Source organism: Melospiza melodia, chromosome 28 (assembly GCF_035770615.1).
Source record: "Melospiza melodia melodia isolate bMelMel2 chromosome 28, bMelMel2.pri, whole genome shotgun sequence".
In the NCBI taxonomy this organism is placed as follows: domain Eukaryota; kingdom Metazoa; phylum Chordata; class Aves; order Passeriformes; family Passerellidae; genus Melospiza; species Melospiza melodia.
The window spans coordinates 3,861,663-3,883,085 of record NC_086221.1 but is presented as its reverse complement, the minus strand read 5'-3'; the positions used below and the strand labels follow the sequence as shown (position 1 = coordinate 3,883,085).

General features: G+C 51.7%; 2 protein-coding genes across 6 annotated transcripts in view; both read right to left on the bottom strand.

The window, feature by feature from the left end:
• Positions 1 to 850: 850 nt before the first annotated feature.
• On the bottom strand, positions 851 to 18,926 carry STRIP1 (striatin interacting protein 1). 4 transcript variants are annotated; one of them, XM_063178171.1, is made up of 21 exons: positions 18,844 to 18,926; positions 16,821 to 16,890; positions 16,481 to 16,555; positions 15,843 to 15,977; positions 13,304 to 13,424; positions 12,944 to 13,012; positions 12,484 to 12,590; positions 11,960 to 12,087; positions 10,847 to 11,029; positions 9,921 to 10,138; positions 9,587 to 9,652; positions 9,330 to 9,393; positions 8,627 to 8,698; positions 8,205 to 8,279; positions 7,961 to 8,058; positions 7,130 to 7,256; positions 6,942 to 7,042; positions 6,125 to 6,191; positions 5,318 to 5,422; positions 4,970 to 5,174; positions 851 to 1,515 (listed from the first exon to the last, which is right to left on the bottom strand). In XM_063178171.1, the coding sequence occupies exons 1-21, from the start codon at positions 18,892 to 18,894 to the stop codon at positions 1,268 to 1,270; spliced, it is 2,385 nt and encodes a 794-aa protein (XP_063034241.1). In that variant the 5' UTR covers positions 18,895 to 18,926; the 3' UTR covers positions 851 to 1,267. The 4 variants fall into 4 exon arrangements, with proteins under 4 accessions (XP_063034241.1, XP_063034239.1, XP_063034240.1 ...); XM_063178169.1 differs by lacking the exon at positions 18,844 to 18,926 and adding an exon at positions 18,678 to 18,812; XM_063178170.1 differs by lacking the exon at positions 18,844 to 18,926 and adding an exon at positions 16,971 to 17,174.
• Positions 18,927 to 19,575: 649 nt separating this feature from the next.
• The window catches only part of AHCYL1 (adenosylhomocysteinase like 1), a 34,401-nt gene continuing 32,553 nt past the window's right edge, over positions 19,576 to 21,423 (bottom strand). For both annotated transcript variants that reach the window (XM_063178186.1, XM_063178188.1), the window contains exon 17: positions 19,576 to 21,407. In XM_063178186.1, the coding sequence (XP_063034256.1) occupies positions 21,401 to 21,407 (7 nt within the window). In that variant the 3' untranslated portion in view covers positions 19,576 to 21,400. The remainder of the gene's footprint in view (positions 21,408 to 21,423) is intronic.

Genomic DNA, 21,423 nt, shown 5'->3' with positions numbered 1-21,423 from the left:
GGGCTGAGCATCCCCACAGTTGGATTCACTCCTGGAGCTCCACAGGCTCAGAATCCCAGCAGGTGATGGGGTGGAATTGGTGCTGTCCTAGGTTCCCTCTGCCCACAACCATCTCTGCAAATCCCTGCCTCAAATCAGGGTGAATCCCCCAGGGTTTCATCCCCCAGGGCTGCTGCTGCCCCTCTGCCAGGGAAACTGAGGCCAGGCAATGTGCAAGGCTGAGCTCTGGCAGGATTTGGTGTCAGGATTCTCTGCTGGGAGCAGGGACCAAAGAAAATCCAGGTGGTAACACCACAAAGACAATCCCAGCGGTGACACCACAAAGACAATCCCAGTGGTGACACCACAAAGACAATCCAGGTGGTAACACCACAAAGACAATCCCAGTGGTGACACCACAAAGAAAACCCCAGTGGTGACACCACAAAGACAATCCCAGTGGTGACACCACAAAGACAATCCCAGTGGTGACACCACAAAGACAATCCCAGTGGTGACACCACAAAGAAAACCCCAGTGGTGACACCACAAAGAAAACCCCAGTGGTGACACCACAAAGAAAATCCCAGTAGTAACACCACAAAGACAATCCCAGGTAACACCACAGAGGTGTCAGAAATCCCAGCACAGAGCTGGGGAGGGTTCAGTGAATGGGACAGGGAAATGCCTGTGAGAAGCTGCTCCCCACAACCAACAGACAGGGTGAAAAATAAGATTAAACCTTCTGGTGAGGAGCCATGTACCCCTGGGGTTTGAGGGATGAATGGGGACAAGGACATGGGATGAGGAACTCTCATCCCAGCCCAGCTCCAGGCAGGAGGGACAGGGACAGAGCCCAGCCACGCTCAGGGCAGAGGTATCACCAAATATATATAATATATGTACAGCTCCTGCACCCCTCGTGGGGTGAGGGGAGGCCACCCCAGCCCCTCAAGCCCCCCAAACCCCCCAGAGGGGCTGGGCAGGGCCACCCAAGGACCCCCACTCCCACCTGCTCCCCCTTCCTGGCTGGGGGCCACGAGAAGGGGGTGCCCCTGAAAGCATCACATGGGGTGGGTGGGCACAGATCCCACCCACCCAAACAGGAAACCCCCAGGGCACCCTCAGCTTTGGGATAAGCCTGGAAGGAAGCTCACAGAGGGGCAGCATGTGGTCTCAGCTCCATCCTCTTCCCAAGCCCACCACAACAGCACAGACACCCCCCCCAAACCTCGCTGCCCTGCTCCGTGAGCCTCCAGCACTCCAAGCTGCTTCCTCCCTGTGTCCATCACTGCAGCAGCTCCTCCCACGAGATGGGCCGGGAGAACACCTCCCTCTCCAGCCAGAGGTCGTAGTTGAGCTGGAAGTCCTCGGGCAGCTCCACCCTCTGGCCCAGCACGCTCTGCAGGCAGTTGTCCACGGGCACGAAGTCGGGGTTGCCGTGGGCGCGGTCGTAGCGCCGCGAGTTGAAGCGCTCGATGCTGGCACGCAGGGCACACTCCTCTGCCTGGAAATCCCAGGGACGGGCATCCAGGTCTGGAACGGGCATGAGAGGGGTCAGAGCAGAGCTGGGTGCCACAGACGTCTCTCTATGAGAAATCTTTTCCTTAGGATTTATGTCTGAGAGGCTTCAGGGACAAAATGTAAACAATGATTATCTGCTGCTGTGGGGTGCAATAGGTGCATCTGTCTCGTGTGGATATTTGCAATTAATGGCCAATCACAGTGTTTCAGACTCTGTCCAAGCCACAAACCTTTGTTATCATTCTTTTCCTTTCTATTCTATTCTTAGCTAGCCTTCTGAGATTGAACTTTTTCTTCTATTCTTTTAGTATAGTTTTAATGTAATATATATGCTTTCAGTATAGTTTTAATGTAATATATATCTTAAAATAATGAATCAAGCCTTCTGAAACATGGAGTCAGATCTACATCTCTTCCCTCATCCTCAGACCCCTGTGAACACAGCTGGGGACTCCTTAGCCAGCCCAAAGCCCTCAGGGTGGAGGTGTAACCCCAGCCAGACTGAGCCCCATGTGGCTGATTGCTCATTACCACACCAGCCAAAGCAGGGAACAATCAGGAGGGTAAAAGCTGGAAAACTGCTGGGTTAGGATAAAGATTAATAAAGCTTTTGCTTAATAAAGAAAGCAAAAGCTGTGCAGCACAAGGAAAGAATAGCAAGGAATTAATCCCCCACTTCCCATGAGCAGGCAGGTGTTCAGCACCTTCAGGAGAACAGGGCCCCATCCTGGGGAATGGTGGCTTGGAGGACAAACAGCATCACTCCCAACATCCCCAATTCCTCCTTTTTCTCCCCACTTTATATCTTGGCCTTGGATGACAAACACCATCACATCCTGTTGTCCCATTTTGGCCTTCCAGGTCACTTCCCCAGGTGTGCCTGTACCTCTCTCCCTTCCCCCTTGCCCCCATGCTGAGTGAGTCCTGTCAATCAGGCTGAACATTCCAGCAAGGCGTCGTGTGGTTGGTCAAGTTCAAAGGATGCCCCTATGCCCAGGGGTCATTGGCCTGTCTGGGTGTCATCTTCCCCTGAGACCCTGCCCCTCTCACCTGGTTGGTGGCTCACCTGTACCTCCCCTCCCCCTGTCCCTGAGCTTAAAAAGGTGATCAGACCATGCGGCCGGAGTTCTGTTGGAGCAGTTGCTCACGTTCAGACCTCTGTAACCATGGAATAAACCTCTGGACATTAAACCCTCCAGCAGAATCCTCTCCTTTTTCTCTTCACCATCACCTGAAGCCATTCCTCCTGAGGTAAACGGGGTTCCTAACAAGCCTGGACTTGTTCAGTGCCCGGCTGCAACCACCAGCAAGCCAAGGTATCTCTGGGGTGATACACCGCAGTTGCTGCCTTTGGCCCGGCAGCGAGGGTCTCAGGGCAAGATGACACCCAGACAGGTGTCACCCAGACTGGCCCAGGCACAATCTAACTGGGAATATTGGGAGCATTTTTCCAATAACTCCCAACATCCCCCAATTCCTCCTTTTTCTCCCCACTTTATATCTTGGCCTTGGATGACAAACACCATCACTCCCAACATCCCCCAATTCCTCCTTTTTCTCCCCACTTTATATCCTGAGCATGATGCCCTAGGGTCTGTAATATGCTTTGGTTCTGTCTCCTCCCAACAATCCATGCACCTCCAGCCCCCTCCCACTCAGGAAAGGCCTTTGTAGGTCAAACAAAGCACAGTCAGGAGGCACCAACAGCTCCTCCACCACTTCCAGCATCCCCAGCACAGGGAACAACCAAAACAAAGCCAGGAATGGGGGCTCCCTTTGGCCCCACTTGCCTCAGCACCAGGAAATGCTGGTACACCCCAAGGTCATTCTTGGGCTAAAACAAAACCCCCAAAACTGCAATGCCACCCTGTCTCATCTCCCACATTCTGAAGGTGGGAGGGAACACTCCACTGGGGCACCTGGACCCCCTTGGGGAGGCACCAAACCTGCTGTTCCAGCCCAATTTAGGCCAAAAAGGGTTTTCAGCCAAGGTCTCACACCTCTGGCAGAGCCCTGAGCCCTAAAATGTCCTCACCAAAATCCCTCCCACACCCCAGACCTGCTGGACAGTGTCTGGCTCAGCTGGAATTTGTTTTCCCACAGAAGTCCTGCCAGGGCTGGGCTTTGCAGTGGGAGCTGGGAAGGTTCTGGGAACCCACCACTATTCTGGCTCTGCTGAGCACAGCACCAGCACTGTCTCCCAACATTCCCACCCCATCAAGTGGATGCAAGATCCTGGGAGGGGGCACAGGCCAGCTGACCCAAATGAACAAAGGGAATATTCCAGATTCTATGATGTCAGATCAGATATAAACCCAAGGAAAGGAGGAGGAGAAATGATGAGGCATTAGTTATTTAAAACATATAAAAAGCTGTGCCTTCCAGAGCAGCAGCTCCACATGCTGCAGCCTGGCCTCCCCAGAGTGCCTGAACATCACTTGCTCATGGGAAGTAGAGAACAAACCTATTTTTTTTTTCTGCTTTTGCTGTACTAAACAACCTAATTTCACCCTACAAGTCATTCCCCAGCTGATTTTCTCTGCCCTGTCCAGCTGGGAATGGACAGAGCAGCTTGGTGGGCACCTGGTCAAGATCAACCAGCTGAGATCCACCAAGGTCAACCCAGAACACCTGCCCAAACCCCATGCAGAAAGGGCTAGGTGGGGACACAGACCCTGGGGCAGGAGGGCTGGGGATGACAGGGATGCACAGACCCTGGAGCAGGAGGGCTGGGAATGCCACAGAGCCTGGAGCAGGAGGGTTGGGAATGCCAGGATGCCAAAGACCATGGAGCAGGAGGGGTAGGAATGGCAGGGGATGCCACAGACTGTGGAGCAGGAGGACTGGGAATGCCACAGACCCTGGGGCAGGAGGGCTGGGAATGCCAGGGATGCCACAGACCCTAGGGCAGGAGGACTAGGAATGCCACAGACCCTGGGGCAGGAGGGCTGGGGATGCCACAGACCCTGGAGCAGGAGGGCTGGGAATGCCACAGACCCTGGGGCAGGAGGGCTGGGAATGCCACAGACCCTGGAGCAGGAGGGCTGGGAATGCCACAGACCCTGGGGCAGGAGGGCTGGGAATGCCACAGAGCCTGGAGCAGGAGGGCTGGGAATGCCACAGACCCTGGGGCAGGAGGGCTGGGAATGCCAGGATGCCAAAGACCATGGAGCAGGAGGGGTAGGAATGGCAGGGATGCCACAGACTGTGGAGCAGGACTGGGAATGCCACAGACCCTGGGGCAGGAGGGCTGGGGATGCCAGGGATGCCACAGACCCTGGGGCAGGAGGGCTGGGGATGCCACAGACTGTGGAGCAGGAGGGCTGGGGATGCCACAGACTGTGGAGCAGGAGGGTTGGGAATGCCAGGGATGCCACAGACCCTGGGGCAGGAGGGCTGGGGATGCCAGGGGTGCCACAGACCCTGGGGCAGGAGGGCTGGGGATGCCAGGGGTGCCAGGATGTACCGTTGCCATAGGCCCAGTCGTCGTTGAGGCGGTGCCTCACTTTCTGGTAGATGGCTGACATGGTTTTCATGTTGCTCTTCCTCCACTGCCTGCCCAGGTACTTGGTCTGCACCTTGAGCAGCTTCAGCACGTAGAGCTGCATCATGGCCTGCTTCACCTTCAGAGCCCGCTTCAGGATCGGCGCCGACTTGAACACCACCAGCATCTGCAGAACATTCCAGACCCGGCTGGGATGGATCCCTGGGCCAACCCCACCTCCACTCCCCTGCTCAAGCCCTGGCTTGTCCCAGGTTATCCCCAGTGCAGCTGCCTGGCCATGCTGAGCTCCAGAACGCTCCCAGGGCTCACCATGGTGCGGGAGTGCTTCCACTTGGTCAGCTTGTTCAGGATGCGCAGGAGGTTTATGCAGGAGAAGAGGTTCCGCCAGCAGAACTGGTTGTTGTCCCCAGCTTCCTGTGGGGAAGGAGAGGCAGGGTCAGGCAAGGGATTGGAGAGGGGATGGGGAGAGGCTGGGGTGATCTGAGGAGCTGTTGGACATGGGGACAGCACAGCATGTGGGCATGGAATCCTCCAATCATGGAATTGGTAAGATTGGGAAAGCCCTCTGAGATCATCAAGTCCAACTGCTCTCCCAGCACTGCCAGGGCCACCAGCAATCCCTGTCCCCAAGTGCCACATCCACGCCCACACTCTAATCTGAACACTTGCAGGGATGGTAACTGCAACACTGCCCTGGCCAGCCTGTACCAGTGCCTGACCATCCTTTACACAAAGAATTTCTCTCCAATATCCAACCTGAACTTCCCCTAGCACAGCTTGAGGCCATTCTCTCTTGTTCCCTGGGACCAGAACCTGAACCTCCAGCTCCACCCTCCTGTCAGGGAATTGTGCAGAGCTAGCACGTTCCCCAGAGCCTCCTTTTCTCCAGGCTGTCCCCTCAGCTCCCTCAGCCACTCCTGGTGCTCCAGCCCCTTCCCCAGCTCCATTCCCTTCTCTGGACACACTCCCTCCCCAAAATCCCAGTGGCGCCAGGGGCTCAGCACAGGAGAGCTGAGGGTGCAGGGGCTGGGTGCTGGACCCCTGCTGCCCCCCTGCACCCCAAACTCCCCCGGGCAGCACCCCAGGTGCCAGGAGTGTCACAGCAGGAGGACTCACCAGGCTCTCAGCTGTCAGCTCTGGCAGCTCATGCACCACACAGGAGGGGTAGTCCAGCACGGAGATGCTGCAGGAAGAGAGGGGTGCTTGAGGTGTACCCCCAGATCCCCCATGCATGGGGGAAATGCAGCCCCCACTCCCCACACACTGCAGATGGGCTCTGGTGGGAATTTCCAGCTCTGCCTGAGCCACTGCCTGGGAGGGATTGAAGAGAGGCCAAAGAAACAGGGATCCCTCTGCACATCCCCCAGGAATGCAGATGTGTGTCACAGACGTGTTTTATGAAAAATCCTTTCCTTAGGATTTTTTCTCCTGAGAAGCTGCGAGGCCTCAGGAACAAAATGTAAACAATGGTTATCTGCTGCTGTGGAATGCAACAGGTGCATCTGGGATTGGTCTCATGTGGTTGTTTGTAATTAATGGCCAATCACAGTCAGCTGGCTTGGACTGTCTCAGTCAGTCACAAGCCTTTGTTATCATTCCTTTTCTATTCTCAGCCAGCCTTCTGATGAAATCCTTTCTTCTATTCTTTTAGCATAGTTTTAATAATATATAGTAAATATATGGTAAATATAGTATATATAGTAAATTTTGAACCTATGATTCAGAAGTAATATGGTGTTTAATCACATTTGTATAACCTAGCAGTGAAGAAAAGTGTTCAAATGCTTATAAAAATGGGACTTGTGGCTATATAAAATATATATATCATAAAATAATAAATCAAGCCTTCTGAAACATGGACTCAGATCCTCGTCTCTTCCCTCATCCTGGGACCCCTGCAAACACCACCACAATTGTGCAGCCTTCTCCTCACCTGTTCTTGGCAGTGATGTAGGACATGATGTTCTGGTTGAAGAACTTGAGGATGAGTGGGATGCAGTTGGCAAAGACCAGGTGCTGGGCCATGTACTCAAACTGGGGAGGAGAAATGTGGGTGAACAGGGACCCACTCAGGGTCCTGCCATGCCCAGGAGACCCATGGGCACTGCTGGACCCCCTCACCTGGTAGATGTGGTTGAGCTTGAAGTGTTTGAGCAGGAGCAGCAGCACAGCAGAGATGGCTTTGACAATGATCTCCTTGTGCCTATTGACATCCACACCCAGCTTCATGCTCTGCAGCACAGTGGTCCTGGGGGACACAAAGGGACAGTGTCAGGAGGGATTCATCCCTCTCAGGGTGGCACAGGTTCTCCAGGGAAGCTGTGGCTGCCCCATCCCTGGAAGTGTCCAAGCCCAACCAGGTCTAGTGGAAGGTTGAGCCCCCTAAGGAAGGGATGGAGCCCCCTAAGGAAGGGGCTCAGACAAGCTATAAATACAGGATGAGGTGAAAGCTTAAGGCTGCTCTCTCTCCCATCACTAGGTGGAGAAAGGGAAAATGGTCAGGAAAATCCACCCTGAGCTGTGATGGGAGCAGGGAGATGGGCAAGGGGCACCCATCCAGCAGCAGGGTGTCCCTGCCAATGGCAGGGGGTGGAACTGGATGAGCTTTAAGGTCCCTTCCCACCCCAAACACACCATGATTCCTCAAACCCTCCCAGAGTGCACTGCAAGGGACACCACAACCTGCTGAGCATGGGGACATCTACAGCTGCCCTTCCCAAACCCACTGTGCAGGATCACAGAATCATTCAGGCTGGAAAAGCCCTCTGAGAGCATCGAGTCCAACTGCTCCTGCTGCAGGAGGCCACCAGTTCCTGCAGGGTGCAATGCAGGGCAGAGCAGGGTCATGTCCCCCAGGGAACCCCAGCCCACACCAGGGCAATCCCCCAGCTCCCTCCCACCCCTCCCTCCCTTCCCAGCCTCAGCCAGCCCCTCTGCTCCACAGCCACTCACGGCATCTCCTCGGGCAGGACATCTGCCAGGATGTTGATGGAGTCTGTCTTGGCTTTGGAGGTGGGGGCTGCAGCCAGGAGGATCTTCAGCAGAGCAATCTAGGAAAAAGGGAGAGATGGAGGTGGAATGGGAGCTGCAGGAGACTGATAAAAGGCCCTTTCTCCACTGCAGGAGGGAGGTGAAAACGTGGGGTGCATCACTGGAAAGGGACTGATCCAGGGGATCCCAGTGCTCCCCAGCTCACCATGTACTGGGGCAGGCTGGGCAGCAGGCCTTGGTACAGGATCTCTGCAGGGACTTGCTCCACTTCCTCTTCCCCCTGGTGCCAGGAGAGACCAGAAAACCTCAATCCCAGGAACTGCCACCAGCACCCAAGGGCAGGATACCCCAACCCCTCTGCTCCAGAGAAACCCCTCCCCAGCAAAACAAACTCCTCAGTCCTGCCAAAAAACCTGGCAGGACCAAGTGCCCCCAACTTCCAGCCCGGGATCCCCATCCCATCCCATCCCATCCCATCCCACCCCATCCCATCCCACCCCATCCCATCCCATCCCATCCCATCCCATCCATCCCATCCCATCCCATCCCATCCCATCCCATCCCATCCCATCCCATCCCATCCCATCCCATCCCATCCCATCCCACCCCATCCATCCCCACACTCACTCCTGAGAGCGGGGAGCGCAGGTACTCCTCTTCCATGTGCACCTGCACCTCAGCAATGGATGTGTACTTGTGCTGCAGGGGGACAGGAGGGGTCACCACAGTCCCCCAGTGCTGCCCCAGCCTCAGCCTGCTCCCACCACCCTGTTCCATCCCTCCCAGATCCCTGTCCAAGGGGTGACCTGGCTAGATGGGCAAGGTGGGAGCTGCTGGGCTCAGGTCTGGGACAAGGCCAGTAGGAAAGGGATGAAAACATGAAGAGAGGGATAAAACCCCCTAAGGAAGGGATGAAACCTCTTAAGAAAGGGATGGAGTCCCCTAAGGAAGGGTTGGAATCTCCTAAGGGATGGAGTCCCCTGAGGAAGGGATGGAATCCCTAAGAAAGGGATGGAGCTCCTTAAGGAAGGGATGGAGCCTCCAGAAAGGGATGGAATCCTCTAAGGAAGGGATGGAGTCCCCATTAAAAAGGAATGGAACCCCCTAAGGAAGGGATGGAGCCTCCTAAGGAAGGGATGGAGCCCCCTAAGGAAGGGCTCAGACAATCTGTGAATCCAGGATGAAATGAAAGCTTAAGGCTGCCCTCCTGTCACAAGGTGGAGAAAGGGGAAAATGGTCAGGGAAATCCACCCAGAGCTGTGATGGGAGCAGGGATGTGGGCAAGGGGCACCCATCCAGCAGCAGGGGCTGGAGGAATTCCTCAACTCACCAGCTTCAGGGTGCGGATGCTCTCATGGATGGGCCTGGGCAAACCCACCACGGTGTTGGTGTCACTGGAGGAGGGAAAGAGCCAGGCTGGGAGCAGGGCTGAGCACCCAGGGGTGGGGCAGAGACCACCCAGGGATGAAGCCACAGCCCAGCCAGCCAAAGCCTTCCCTTCTGCCACAGAGAGACAAAAGCAGCCCCCAAACTGGCCTCTCCCACAGGTCCCCAGAAATGGCAGCACTGGGCTGGCTCTGCACCCACCTGCCCAGCGTGTAGCCAATGAATTTGCTGCGGCTGGATTCCAGGAACATCTCAATGTCCTTCTCCCTGCAGCAAAGGCAGATGGGAAGAGTCACACCCTCCAGGGCATCTGGAAGATGCCCAGCTAGGCACAGGGAAAGGCACAGCCCAGGCACAGGGAAAAGCCTTGTGGTCAGGTAAAGAGTACCCAGCCAACCCCACAAGGAAACAGCCATCAGAGTGACCCCTCACCCCAAAAACCTTCCCTACATCCCTGCTGAGATTCCCAACATCCAACAGCCTCCATTTCCCTGACCCTGCTCCAGTTCTCCCAGCAGGGACACCCCAGACTCACCGGACCTTGGGAGCCCAGGGCAGCCCTTTGGGGCAGGTGATGCGGTCGCTGGGGGGGTGCTGGGTAGGGGGGGGCATCACTTCATCCCTTTCCAGGGGGAAGGTCTCTCCCTCCAGGCTGTTGTCATCATCATTTTCCTCTTCTTCCTCACGGGAATCATCAGCTTTGTACGGATCCCGCTCGTTGAAGGCATCGAGGTTATCCTGCTTAATGAGGGCCTGGAGGGGAGAGCAGGAAGGGAATGTCCCAAAAACAAGCTCAGAGCCTTCTCAGAATCTCTGCTGGTCACAGTGACCCCAAGATGTGATAGAAAGTCTCTTTTCCCAGCCCAACAGTTGAAGAAGGAGTCAGAACTCTTGTATTCTCCTTCTCAAGGTTATTTATGGTTTCTTTTCTATATAAGTTTTTCTCCAACCCACTGAGGTGTGTCTGGCAGGTCAGGTTGAGGCACACTGACCACCCTTGGGGTGGTGTTATATTTTTATACTAAAAACTATGTGTACATTATTTACAATAATTTCCCAATACCTATCACCTATGTTAGACAGTGAGCTTCTACCTTCAACCAATTCAAAAATGCCAACATCACCCAGAAGATGGAGGCTAGGAAAAAGAAGAAGAAAGACTGAACACACCCAGATTCCTCCATCTTACCTCCTGAACCCCCATTCTAAATACCCCAAAAATCTATTTTTCACCCTGTGACAAACAATCATTCTACTTCAACTTTTTTCACTTGTAATTCTTCATATAAAGCTTGGTAATTCTTTCTTCCAAGGGCTAAATCAAAGGCACGGGGGTCTTGGGCTCTGTGCTAAGCTCTCTGAGCCCCCTGGGCAGGGGCTGGAGCCCTCCAGGGCAGCCAGAGGAATTTCCTGGGTTCTGCCAGAGCCTGGCAGTGCCCTCCCTGATGTCCCTGTCCCCACCTTGTGCTCCCTGCGGCCGCGTTTCTGCTGCTGCTCGATGAGGTCGGAGGCGGAGGCGGGCGGCGAGGCCGCGCGCATGTTGCGGATCACCTGGATGCTGTCCTCGGGCAGGGGGGGCAGCCCCAGCATCTCCCTCTTCTCTGCCTTCATGCTCTGCAGCTCCTCAAACCCTCCCAGGGTGCACTGCAAGGGACACCAGAGCACGCTGAGCATGGCACAGGGGGCTGCAGGGACAGCTACACCGGCCTTTCCCAAACTCATTCTGCAGGATCACAGAATTGTTCAGGTTGGAAAAGCCCTCTGAGATCATCGAGTCCAACTGCTCCCACAGCACTGCCAAGGCCACCAGTAATCCATGTCATCAGGTGCCACCAGTAATCCACGTCACCAGGTGCCACCAGTAATCCATGTCACCAGGTGCCACCAGTAATCCATGTCACCGGGTGCCACATCTGTGTGTCCTTTAAATCCACCTGGAGATGGTGACTCCAACACTGTCCTGGCCTGCCTGTGCCAATGCCTCACCACTCTTTCCATCAAAAAAACTTGCCAATATCCAACCTAAACCTCCCCTGGCACAGCTTGATGCCATTTTCTCTTGTCCTGAGCTGCCTCCTCCTGTGCAGAGAATTGTGCAGAGCCAAAAGGTCCCTCCTGAGCCTCCTTTTCTCTAAGCTGAGCCCCCCCAGCTCCCTCAGCCACTCCAGACCCTTCCCCAGTGATGTTCCCCTCCCTGGACACACTCCAGCCCATCAAAGTCTCTCTTGTCCTGAGGAGCCCAAATCCTTCCCCAGTTTCAAACAGGAGCTGCCTGTCCTGTGCTCATCTTGTCATTGAAAGAGGCAGGAAGGACAGGAGGATGTCCAGGCATCCACAACTGTTCAGAGCTTTCCCTTCCCCAGCCAGGGACCTTGCTTTGGGTTTATCTTTAGTATCCAGCTCCACACACCAATATCCAATGCTTCCCTGTGGAGGAAAAACTGGGACTGGACTTAAAGGAAAACTGAACACCAGAAAAAGAGGATGGAGCAATTACAGCCAACTCTGAGAGCAGAATTCCCTCCTGTGCCAAGTATCAAACCACACATCCCACAATCCATGGCCTCTCCTTACCAGCACAGTTTTCCAGAGCAGAAGCAGCACCTTCTTCATGGGGAAGTGTGGAGCATGGCCACTGCAGAATTTGGTCACCATCCCAAAGAGCATGACAGAGAAGGGCTCATTGTTGTACAGGGGGGCTCCTGGAACCACACAGCACCATCAGCCAGGAATTCCTCATCCCTGGCCTCACCCTGATCACCAGTATCACCAGTTCCTGCAGCCTCCTCCCCATTAGCTCCAAGATCCTCACCTCACCCCAGACAGCACCTCTCCCCTTCCAAGGCCTTGTAAACTCTGTAATTTCTTACCTCTATGTTTAAGAGGAAACAACAGCTCAAATATTTCAGTTTTTTCCCAGGAAGAGAGCACCCAGCAGCAGCAAAGGCTGGATGGCTTCCTCTGCTCACCTCCCTCTGCCCCACAAGCTGAGCAGAAACCAACCCAGTGCTGCCAGTCACTATTACCCAACTCCTGGAGCCAAATGCCATGTCACTGTCTCCAGCCCTGGCAGCTCTATCCCACCTCCTGGTCCTCACCCAGCTCTGCTCGGAAGGTTTGCCTCATGCTCTTCCACTCAGGCTTGTCCCCCTCGGCCTCCTGGCGCACGGTCTCCACAATCAGGTACATGATGTTCAGCAGCACCCTGCAAAAACCAGGGCAGCTGAATCCCTGCCAGGGATAACTTATGGAACCACTGCCAGCACTCAGGGAGAAGCTGGAGCAACCCAGACTACATCCACAATTCATGTACCTGCTCCAAACCAGCACACAGGCACTGGGGGGGAAAGTCTCTGCAAGTCCCAAATTTCCCAAATTTTACTGCTTTCATATCCCCAACCTGTCTCATTTCTGCTGTGCAGGCTGAGCACAATGGACACCTGCAGAAACTCGCAGAGCTGAAACAGCTCTGGGACCCCTTCCAGTGCCTGCCTCAGCCTCCCAAAGCCTCCAGAAAACCCTGGAGCCTCTCCTGGTGGCCCCATTCCCACTGCATACCTGAGGTCGGTGCTGTCAGCCAGGGAAATGGCCGGTTTCCTCACGGCACTGGAGCAGGCTGCGCTGTTGCTGCAGAAGGAGAACAGCTCAGAGAGAATTCGGGGAAATTCAGACTCTGCCATGGGCACTCCACGTGCCAGCTCCAAACCCTGAGACAGACACTGCTGCCATGAACTCCCTGCTCCCAGCACAGCCACGTGAGGAGGAGCAGAGCTGCCTGTTTGCTGTCAGGCACTTTGATTAATGGGGAATTTCAGGAGAAATCAGGTATAATCCTACATTACACACCCACCCAGGACAAAGGGAGTCATTCTGGTGAATTCCAGAGCCACTCCTGAAGTGTTTTCTCACAGTACTCACTCAATCTCCATGTTGAGCAGCTCCACCAAGGCGTTGAAGGTTCCAACTTCCAGCAGGAGGAAGATGTTGTACCTCATCCAGGCCTGGACCTCGGCCTCGGAGCTGCACTCACCAAAGGTGCCTGCAAGGAGACCCTGCTGATGCCAGCCCCACAGGCCCTCCCACTGCACCTCGTATGGAAAACACACCCTCCAAACTGGGGAAAACTGGCATGCACAGCATGGAGCTGCCCTCTTTGGGGAACCCATTCCAGGTCTGCAGAACTGGGGTAACACAGGGAAATCAGCCACATTTTGGGCCAAACTGCTCTAAACTATCTGGTCCCATGAGATTCAGCTCGGTTCCAGACATCCCAGGTGGAATGGAATCCACAAGGAATGAGAATTCTTCTAAATATTATATATTAAAATAATTAGTAATTATAGGATCATATTAATACTATATATTCATTATATTATATACTGATATATTAATATAATATATATAATATATTGTGTATAATGTATAATATATAATATATAGCTATATATTATAGCTATACATATATAATATATAACATAAGCTATATATTATATTTTATATTAAAATACAATATATAATATATATTTATATTATACATATTATACACGTTATTCATTATGTCATTAGTATTTAATATATAATGTATAAATATATTAAATATCCAATGCATTATATGTAAGACATAACATGTAATATATGTAATATATAATATACAGTATATCATATATAATATGAATTGTAGATTACATGGTATTATGTATTACGTGTAGTATACATATTATAATTATTTTTATAGATATACTATATATGTGAAATTATATTGTGCTATGTCTCATATGTATAGTACATACACAGTATTATTACATACAGTGCATATATTATAATTATATATATGCATATATTATAGATAAGAAATTATATTGTACTATGTCTCATATATATAGTATATACAAATAATTATAATGTGTATTTTATATGTAACACATAGTACCATATAATCTACAATACATATTATAATACAATATACATTATACTATACATAATATAAAACTCTATATTATCTGTTGTATTATATACAATTGTATTAGTGTATATATTGCATTATATCGTATATATATAATTGTATTATATAGTACATGTAGTACATAATTGTATATATATTGTATATAATACTATTGTATTATACAATATATATACTATATACACTATATAAAATGTATTAAATATTTATAAGATACATAAACATTTATATATAAAGATATATATATCTTGTATCAAATATATTTAAAAGATACCTTATATCTTTCATATATATTTTAGATATATCTTATATCTATACATCTTATATATATTTTAGATATATCTTATATATATGTCTTATATATAACTTATATATATCATAGATAAAACTTACATATATATCTTAGATATACCTTACATATGTCTTGTATCTATATTTCTTATATCTATATGCCGTATATATATTTTAGATATATCTTATATCTATATATCTTATATATAACTTATATATATTTTAGATATAATATATATACCTTAGATATATATATCATATATCTTATATCTATATCCTACATATATCTTATATCTTATACATATAAAAACTTTATGAACACAAAAGAGTTCTATACTAAATATTTAAACATACACTATATACAAAACAGTTAACACATACAACATGACACATACAACTAACTGCGCAACTCTACTGTGCAATATATATAATACGTATAATATACATAATATATATATTATATATATTATATATAATACATATATATTATATATGTATTATATTATATATATAAGATATATATATTATATATGTCTAATATATAACTTATATATATCATAGATAAAACTTACATATATATCTTATATACCTTACATATATCTTGTATCTATATTTCTTATATCTATATCCCATATATATATTTTAGATATATCTTATGTCTATATATCTTATATATAACTTATATATATTTTAGATATAATATATATACCTTAGATATATATATCATATATCTTATATCTATATTCTACATATATCTTATATCTTATATATATACAAACTTTATGAACATAAAAGTTCTATACTAAATAAACATACACTATATACAAAACAGTTAACACATACAACATAACACATACAACTATCTAACTGCGCAACTCTACTGTGCAATATATATAATACGTATAATATATATAATATATATATTAAATATATTATATATATAATACATATATAATATATTATATATGTATTATATATAATATATAATATATATAATACGTATAATATATATAATATATATATTATATATATTATATATTATATATATTATATATTATATAATATATATTATATATAATATATATTATATATAATATATATTATATATATAATATATAATATATATATAATATATAATATATATATTACAACACAACTCATTTCATGGAGCTAGCAGGGGTAAGCAGGTGTCAGGGGCAGTGTCACCTTGTGCCACGTAGAGGATGGCGCGTGCCACGCGCAGGCGCCGCTCGCGCGCCGTCACCTCCAGCCCGTCCAGCAGGCGCATGGCGTGCGTGCGGTGCTGCGTCCGCTCCAGCTCCGGCCACTTCTTGTCCCGCACTGCAAACCACAGCAGGGCTCTGGGCACAGCCGCAGCTGGCACAGCAGAGCCAGGGAGTGCTGGGGATGGCTGAGGGCTGAGGGATGGCTGTGCTGTCCAGCAGGGGATTAGAGAAGTCCTGGCATCATGGAATGGCCTGAGCTGCACAAGGATCATAGAGGGCAACTCCTGGCACTGCACAGACACTCCAAAATCTCCCACTGAGAGCATTGTTCAAACGCTTCTGGAGCTCTGGCAGCCTCGGAGCTGCGTCCATTCCCTGCGGAGCCTGGGCAGTGCCAGCACCCTCTGGGGGAAGAACCTTTCCCTGATCTCCTCCCCTGACACAGCCCCAGCCATTCCCTTGGGTCCTGTCCCTGCTCACACAGAGCAGAGATCAAAGCTGCCCCTCAGGTGTAGCTGCAGAGCCCAGTGAGCTCTGACATCACGCTCCTCTTCTCTAGGAAGAAAAATCCCTGTGCCTCCCCAGGGGAGAGGAATCCAGAAAAAGATCAGCTCTTACTGTGGATCCTGAAGTCCTCCTCGAAGCATTTTCTGTTGAGCAGGAACTCTGGCCCCTCTGTGTAGCTGTACAGTTCTGCCAAAAGAAAAGAAGTTCCAAAAACCTGCACCGAGCTGCAACTCAGCCATGGAGACTGCAGTTTTAGCAAAATATCAAAATGTAATAAAACCCCACCCAGTGTAAGGCCAAAAATATGAACTACACATATCCTGTCCCTTTTAACATCAATACAGCATTTAAATATAACAATAACGAGATACTGGACTTGACAGTTCCTTTAATTCTACCAGGAGAGGAAATGATGGTTGATTAATTGATCCATCACAGAATTATTCCTTACCTGAGAGCTCTGCTGTCCATTTATCCGTGTCTGCATATTCAAACTCCAGGTCTGGTGACTCTGAATAGCCCTGAAAACACGGGGGAAAAATCAGGCCCATTACAGCACATTTCAGGAAAACCAAAACCCCTGAAAACACTCACAATTCACCTCATCCTCCTGCAAATCCAGGGCTGGTCTTGCTGGTTTAGGGACCAAAATCATTTCTGCAGCAGCACAAACGTTACCGAGGCAACTCCAGCCCACCTCCTGCGTCTGCACAGGCTGTGCTGCAGCCACTGCAGCACCCCCAGAGCACGGGGGGAGCCCCCAAAGCACAACAAACACGGCAGGACACAGGGAGAGGGTTCTCTGAGATCAAGCAGCACTCAAAGCTCACCCATTTCACACAAAATTGGGAAAATTTGGGCTATCTCCCTGTGCTATCCCAGCAGATGGGATTAGTGAGGATGAAACAACTCCAAACAGCTTTGGAGAAGCTGCAAAAACACCCAGGAAAACCTTTAGAGCACAAAATATCATCAGCTCCCTTTACAGAAATCAAGAACATCAACCCACAGCATTTCAGGGCACCCAGCCCTGAGTGGGGCAGGTGCACACCAAGACTCTCACAAATTTCAGGATCCTGAAATCCACACCAGAACTCTCCTGAATCATGAGGCTCCCACTCCTGAGCACGGGGAGGATCCAGAACAGAATCCTCACCCACCCCTGAGTGAGGGGCAGACCCATCTAAGAACCATCCCAAATTTTGGGCACCAACTCCAGAATGAGGGGCAGATCCTGAGCAGAATTTTGGGACACACACTCCTGAGCACAGGGCAGACCCACACCAGAACCCTCTCGGGACACCCAGCCCTGAGTGAGGAGCAGAGCCACAGCAGAACCATCCCAAATTTTGGGGCACACATTCCTGAAGAAGGGGCACACCCAGAATCAAACTCACACAAATTTTGGGGCACCTGAATGAACCCACAGGCAGGAGTGTCCTAAATTTGGGGGCTCCCACTCCACTCCACATCAGGACAATCCTGAATTGCAGGAGTCAGAGAGGGATAGCTCCATTCTCCAAGACTCCCCCTCACATCCATCCCCTGGCATTCCAGGGACTTTTCTGAGGAACCATGGGAGAGAACGGCTCTAGGGCCATCCCAGGAGTGAAACGCTTTGGAAAAGCCCCAGGACACCTCAGCTCCACACAACCCTCCCACCCCAAGGCTCGGGGTGACCCTGAGGCTTTTGGTCACCTCTGGCTGGAACCATCCCTGGTCCGAGCACGGCAGCAGGACCCGACACCCCACCCCGGGCTGGAACCGAACGGTAACACCGAGAAACCCCCGGCTGAGCCGGGAGACCCCCGGGCCAGCCCTGTCACTCCCGTTTGGGACCGGCCGACCGAGCCACCCTCGCGGCCCAGCCCGGTCACAGCGGCCCGGAGCTGGGGAAGGGATTGATAAAGGGGAAATCGGCACCGACCGAGACCGGGCAGCCCCAGGGCCGAGCAGCCCCAGGGCCGAGCAGGGAGAGGTCTCCCGGCTCCACAGCCCAGGGAACCGGTACCGAGGGAGCGGCCGGTCCAGGACCGGCCCTGGGACCCGCACTGGAGCACCGGAGCCACCGGCCGAGCCGGTCCCGGGGAAGGCGGAGCCCAAGCAGGGCTGGAAGGGCCGGACACTGCCACCCCCGGGCACCGGCACTACGGGCATTGGCACCCACAGGGACCCACGAACACCGGCACCGACCGAACACCGGCACCGCCCCCGGGCACCGGCACCCATGGGCAGGCCCTGGCCGAGGCCCGGCGCGGCCCGCCCCGCCCGGGAAGGCCGCCCCACTCCCGGCGGCGGCGGCGCTGACCTCGGAGTCCTTGCGCGGCGGCCGGGCCAAGTCGCGGCCCCTCCCGGGCGCGGCCGCCCCACCGCGGCCCTTGTTGTTCCCCGGGACCGGGATAGGGCCCGGCCCGGGGCCGCCACCCGGCTCCATGTCGGCCGCTCCGCCGCGCCGAGCTCTCGCGAGGACTCACCCCCTCCTCTCGCGGGAGCGGCAGGGAGAGCCGGGGCAGCGCCGCCGCCATGTTGGGAGTGGCAGCAGGGGGAGCGCCGGTGTCTCCGGTGGGTGCGATGCAGCTCCGCCCGCCGGCCCCGCGGCTCCGCCGTGGCGGCCGCGTCACGGCCGGCGCTGCCCGCCCCCGGCGGCCACGGACGGCGCGACACACGGCCGGGCGGCCGGCCCCGCCCCCGCGCGGCCATCTTGGGTGCGGCGCGGCCCTGGGCGCGGCCATGCTGGGTGCGGCACTTCCGCCTCGCCCCAGGGTGGGCCCGGGCCTGGGGCCGCCATGTTGGGAGTGGCGGAACAGGCAGGTCGCAAACTGAGGGGCCTGGAACAAAGGAACGCTCCAGTGAAGGGGCTGAGGGGGCTCAGATCCCAAATTGAGGGGTCAGAAACAAAGGAATGCTCCAGTGAAGAGGCTGGGGGGGCTCAGACCCCAAATTGAGGGGTCAGAAACAAAGGAATGCTCCAGTGAAGAGGCTGGGGGGGCTCAGACCCCAAACTGAGGGGCCTCAGAGGGGAGTCAGACCCTGACAGGGTTCAGACCCCAAACTAAGGTGCCCCATTGGGTTTTAAAGAGGGTGAGACCCCAAAATCCAGAATTTGTGGCAACGCTCAGAAAATTCTGGCAGGACCCAATCCCAACCCCAAGCTGACCAAAGGGAGATTCCAGCCCTGCCCTTGAGACCCAACAAACCACAAGCACTTCATTTTTCCTAATAGTTTAATTAGACTTTAATGATTTATTGCTCATCTGCAAGGATTAATATTGCATTCATTAAAAATCATTCCTATACAAAATAAACCTCTCGCTCCCGGCCCCGCCGCTGCCGCCGCCGTCGCCCCCGGGCTCCCCCAGCATGGCTTATACAGACACAGAGCCCTTGGCCGAGATTCCACGCGGGATGGGTGGGAACGGGGACCCCCGGGCGTGGGGGGCTCACAGGGAAGGGGGGATGTCCCCATCCTTCCCACAAACGCCCATCCCAGCTCGCAAAGCTGTCCCCAGGGAGGTCTGGGGGATGGTGGAAGGGACCCAGGGGATCCCTGGGATCTGTTGGGGAGAGAGGCAGGTGATCCCCAAAATCTATCCAGGAGGAGACCAGGCAGGGTGGGAGAGAGGAACAGTCAGAGGATGTAGAAGGGGATGATCTCAGCACCTCTCCCATCCCCTGGCGCCCCAAGGAGTTCTGCACGCCCCAAAACCTGCAAATTCCCTGGGAAGGAGCCGTCCAGGCGGATCCCTGCAAAGGGGGGAAGGAGCAGCTCCACCATCCAGGAGGTGCCAGCAGCTCCTGCCCTCCCCTGGGTGGGGAAAGGAACAGGAGCCAGGAACAGGAACCTCAGTGGGTTGGAAGGAGCTGCCCACACCCCAGCAGAAGCTGGGAAAGGGAAATGTCAGCAGGGAGGGCATGGAGGAGGTGATGGGAGCATCCAGGACACACCAGGAGAAAGTGAGGATAACAGTGACAGGGAGCAGAGGGGCTGGGCTATGGGGAAGGCTCATCTCTGCATCCAGCTCAAAAAAAAAAATAGTGAAACAGCCCCAAAACCCACCCCAGACACCCTCAACACCACCCAGCACTTCCCAGTGGGAGATGGGAAGGCGGCCACGTCCCCAGTGCTTCCTTTTTAAAACATCTAATAACAATCTCCACCCTCTAAAACATCTCTGTAAGGATCAAAAAGGAAAAGAGGAAGAAAAAAAAAAACAAATAAACAAACGGAAAAAAATGTTTAAAACTCAATTAAGGTGCAGCTTGGCTAAAAAAAAAAAAAAAAAAAAAACAACAAAAAAAACACCTAAGAGAGATGAGGATAATGCTGGGAAAGCGACCCCCATCCAGATTCAGATTAGCACCCTGAAACACTGAACTCCCCTGGACCCAGGTGGCCACCAAACCCAGGCCAGTGGCCACCAAACCTGGGCCACCTCAGCACAGGGACCTGGGCTTGGGCACAGTCACCCCCTTTGCCAGGTGTCCTGCAGGCCACTCTGCTCCCAGGGAACACCTGGAGCAGGGATCTAGCAGCTAAAACTGGGCTCTTTAAGGCAATTTAGAAGTTGCAGATAATCCACACAAAGAAATAGAAGATAAGGTAGAAGAGCATCTCCGGATCCACAGGGAGCCCGGCTGAGACCGACGTGGGCTGGAAAGGTGGGAAAAAATACAAAATAAAAGCCAAAAGAAACCATTGCTGCAGGAATGAAGTGCCCTTGGCCCTGCAGGAAAGGGAAAGCCCCTCCTGGAGCCAGGGCTGGGAATCAGCAGCTTCAGCCACATGAAAGCAAGAAGCAAATCCCAGGTTGTCTGGCAAGATCAGACAGGGATGCGATCATGGAAAAAGGGGAGAAAAGAAAACCTGACCTTAAAATCACAGATAAAATGTAAAAACAGGTTCTGGTGGTGGTTAACCAAAAAAAAAAGAAAAAAAAAAAAAAAAAGGTAAACCAAAATAAAAATGATTTTTTAAAAATAATCTCTCAAATGTTGCCTTGTGTGGTCTGGTCCTTCATGGAAATGGTCCCGTCAGTATCTAGGAGAGAAGGAAG

What these genes read in the sequence shown, in the direction of transcription:
- STRIP1 (XM_063178169.1), bottom strand. Translation starts at nt 18,803, where the DNA reads ATGGAGCCGGGTGGCGGCCCCGGGCCGGGCCCTATCCCGGTCCCGGGG. An exon ending in CCAGCCTGCCCCAGTACATG is followed by an intron (nt 8,059 to 8,204) that starts GTGAGCTGGGGA and finishes CCTTTTTCCTAG; the next exon opens with ATTGCTCTGCTGAAGATCCT. An exon ending in AGCTGACAGCTGAGAGCCTG is followed by an intron (nt 5,423 to 6,124) that starts GTGAGTCCTCCT and finishes CCTTCCCCACAG; the next exon opens with GAAGCTGGGGACAACAACCA.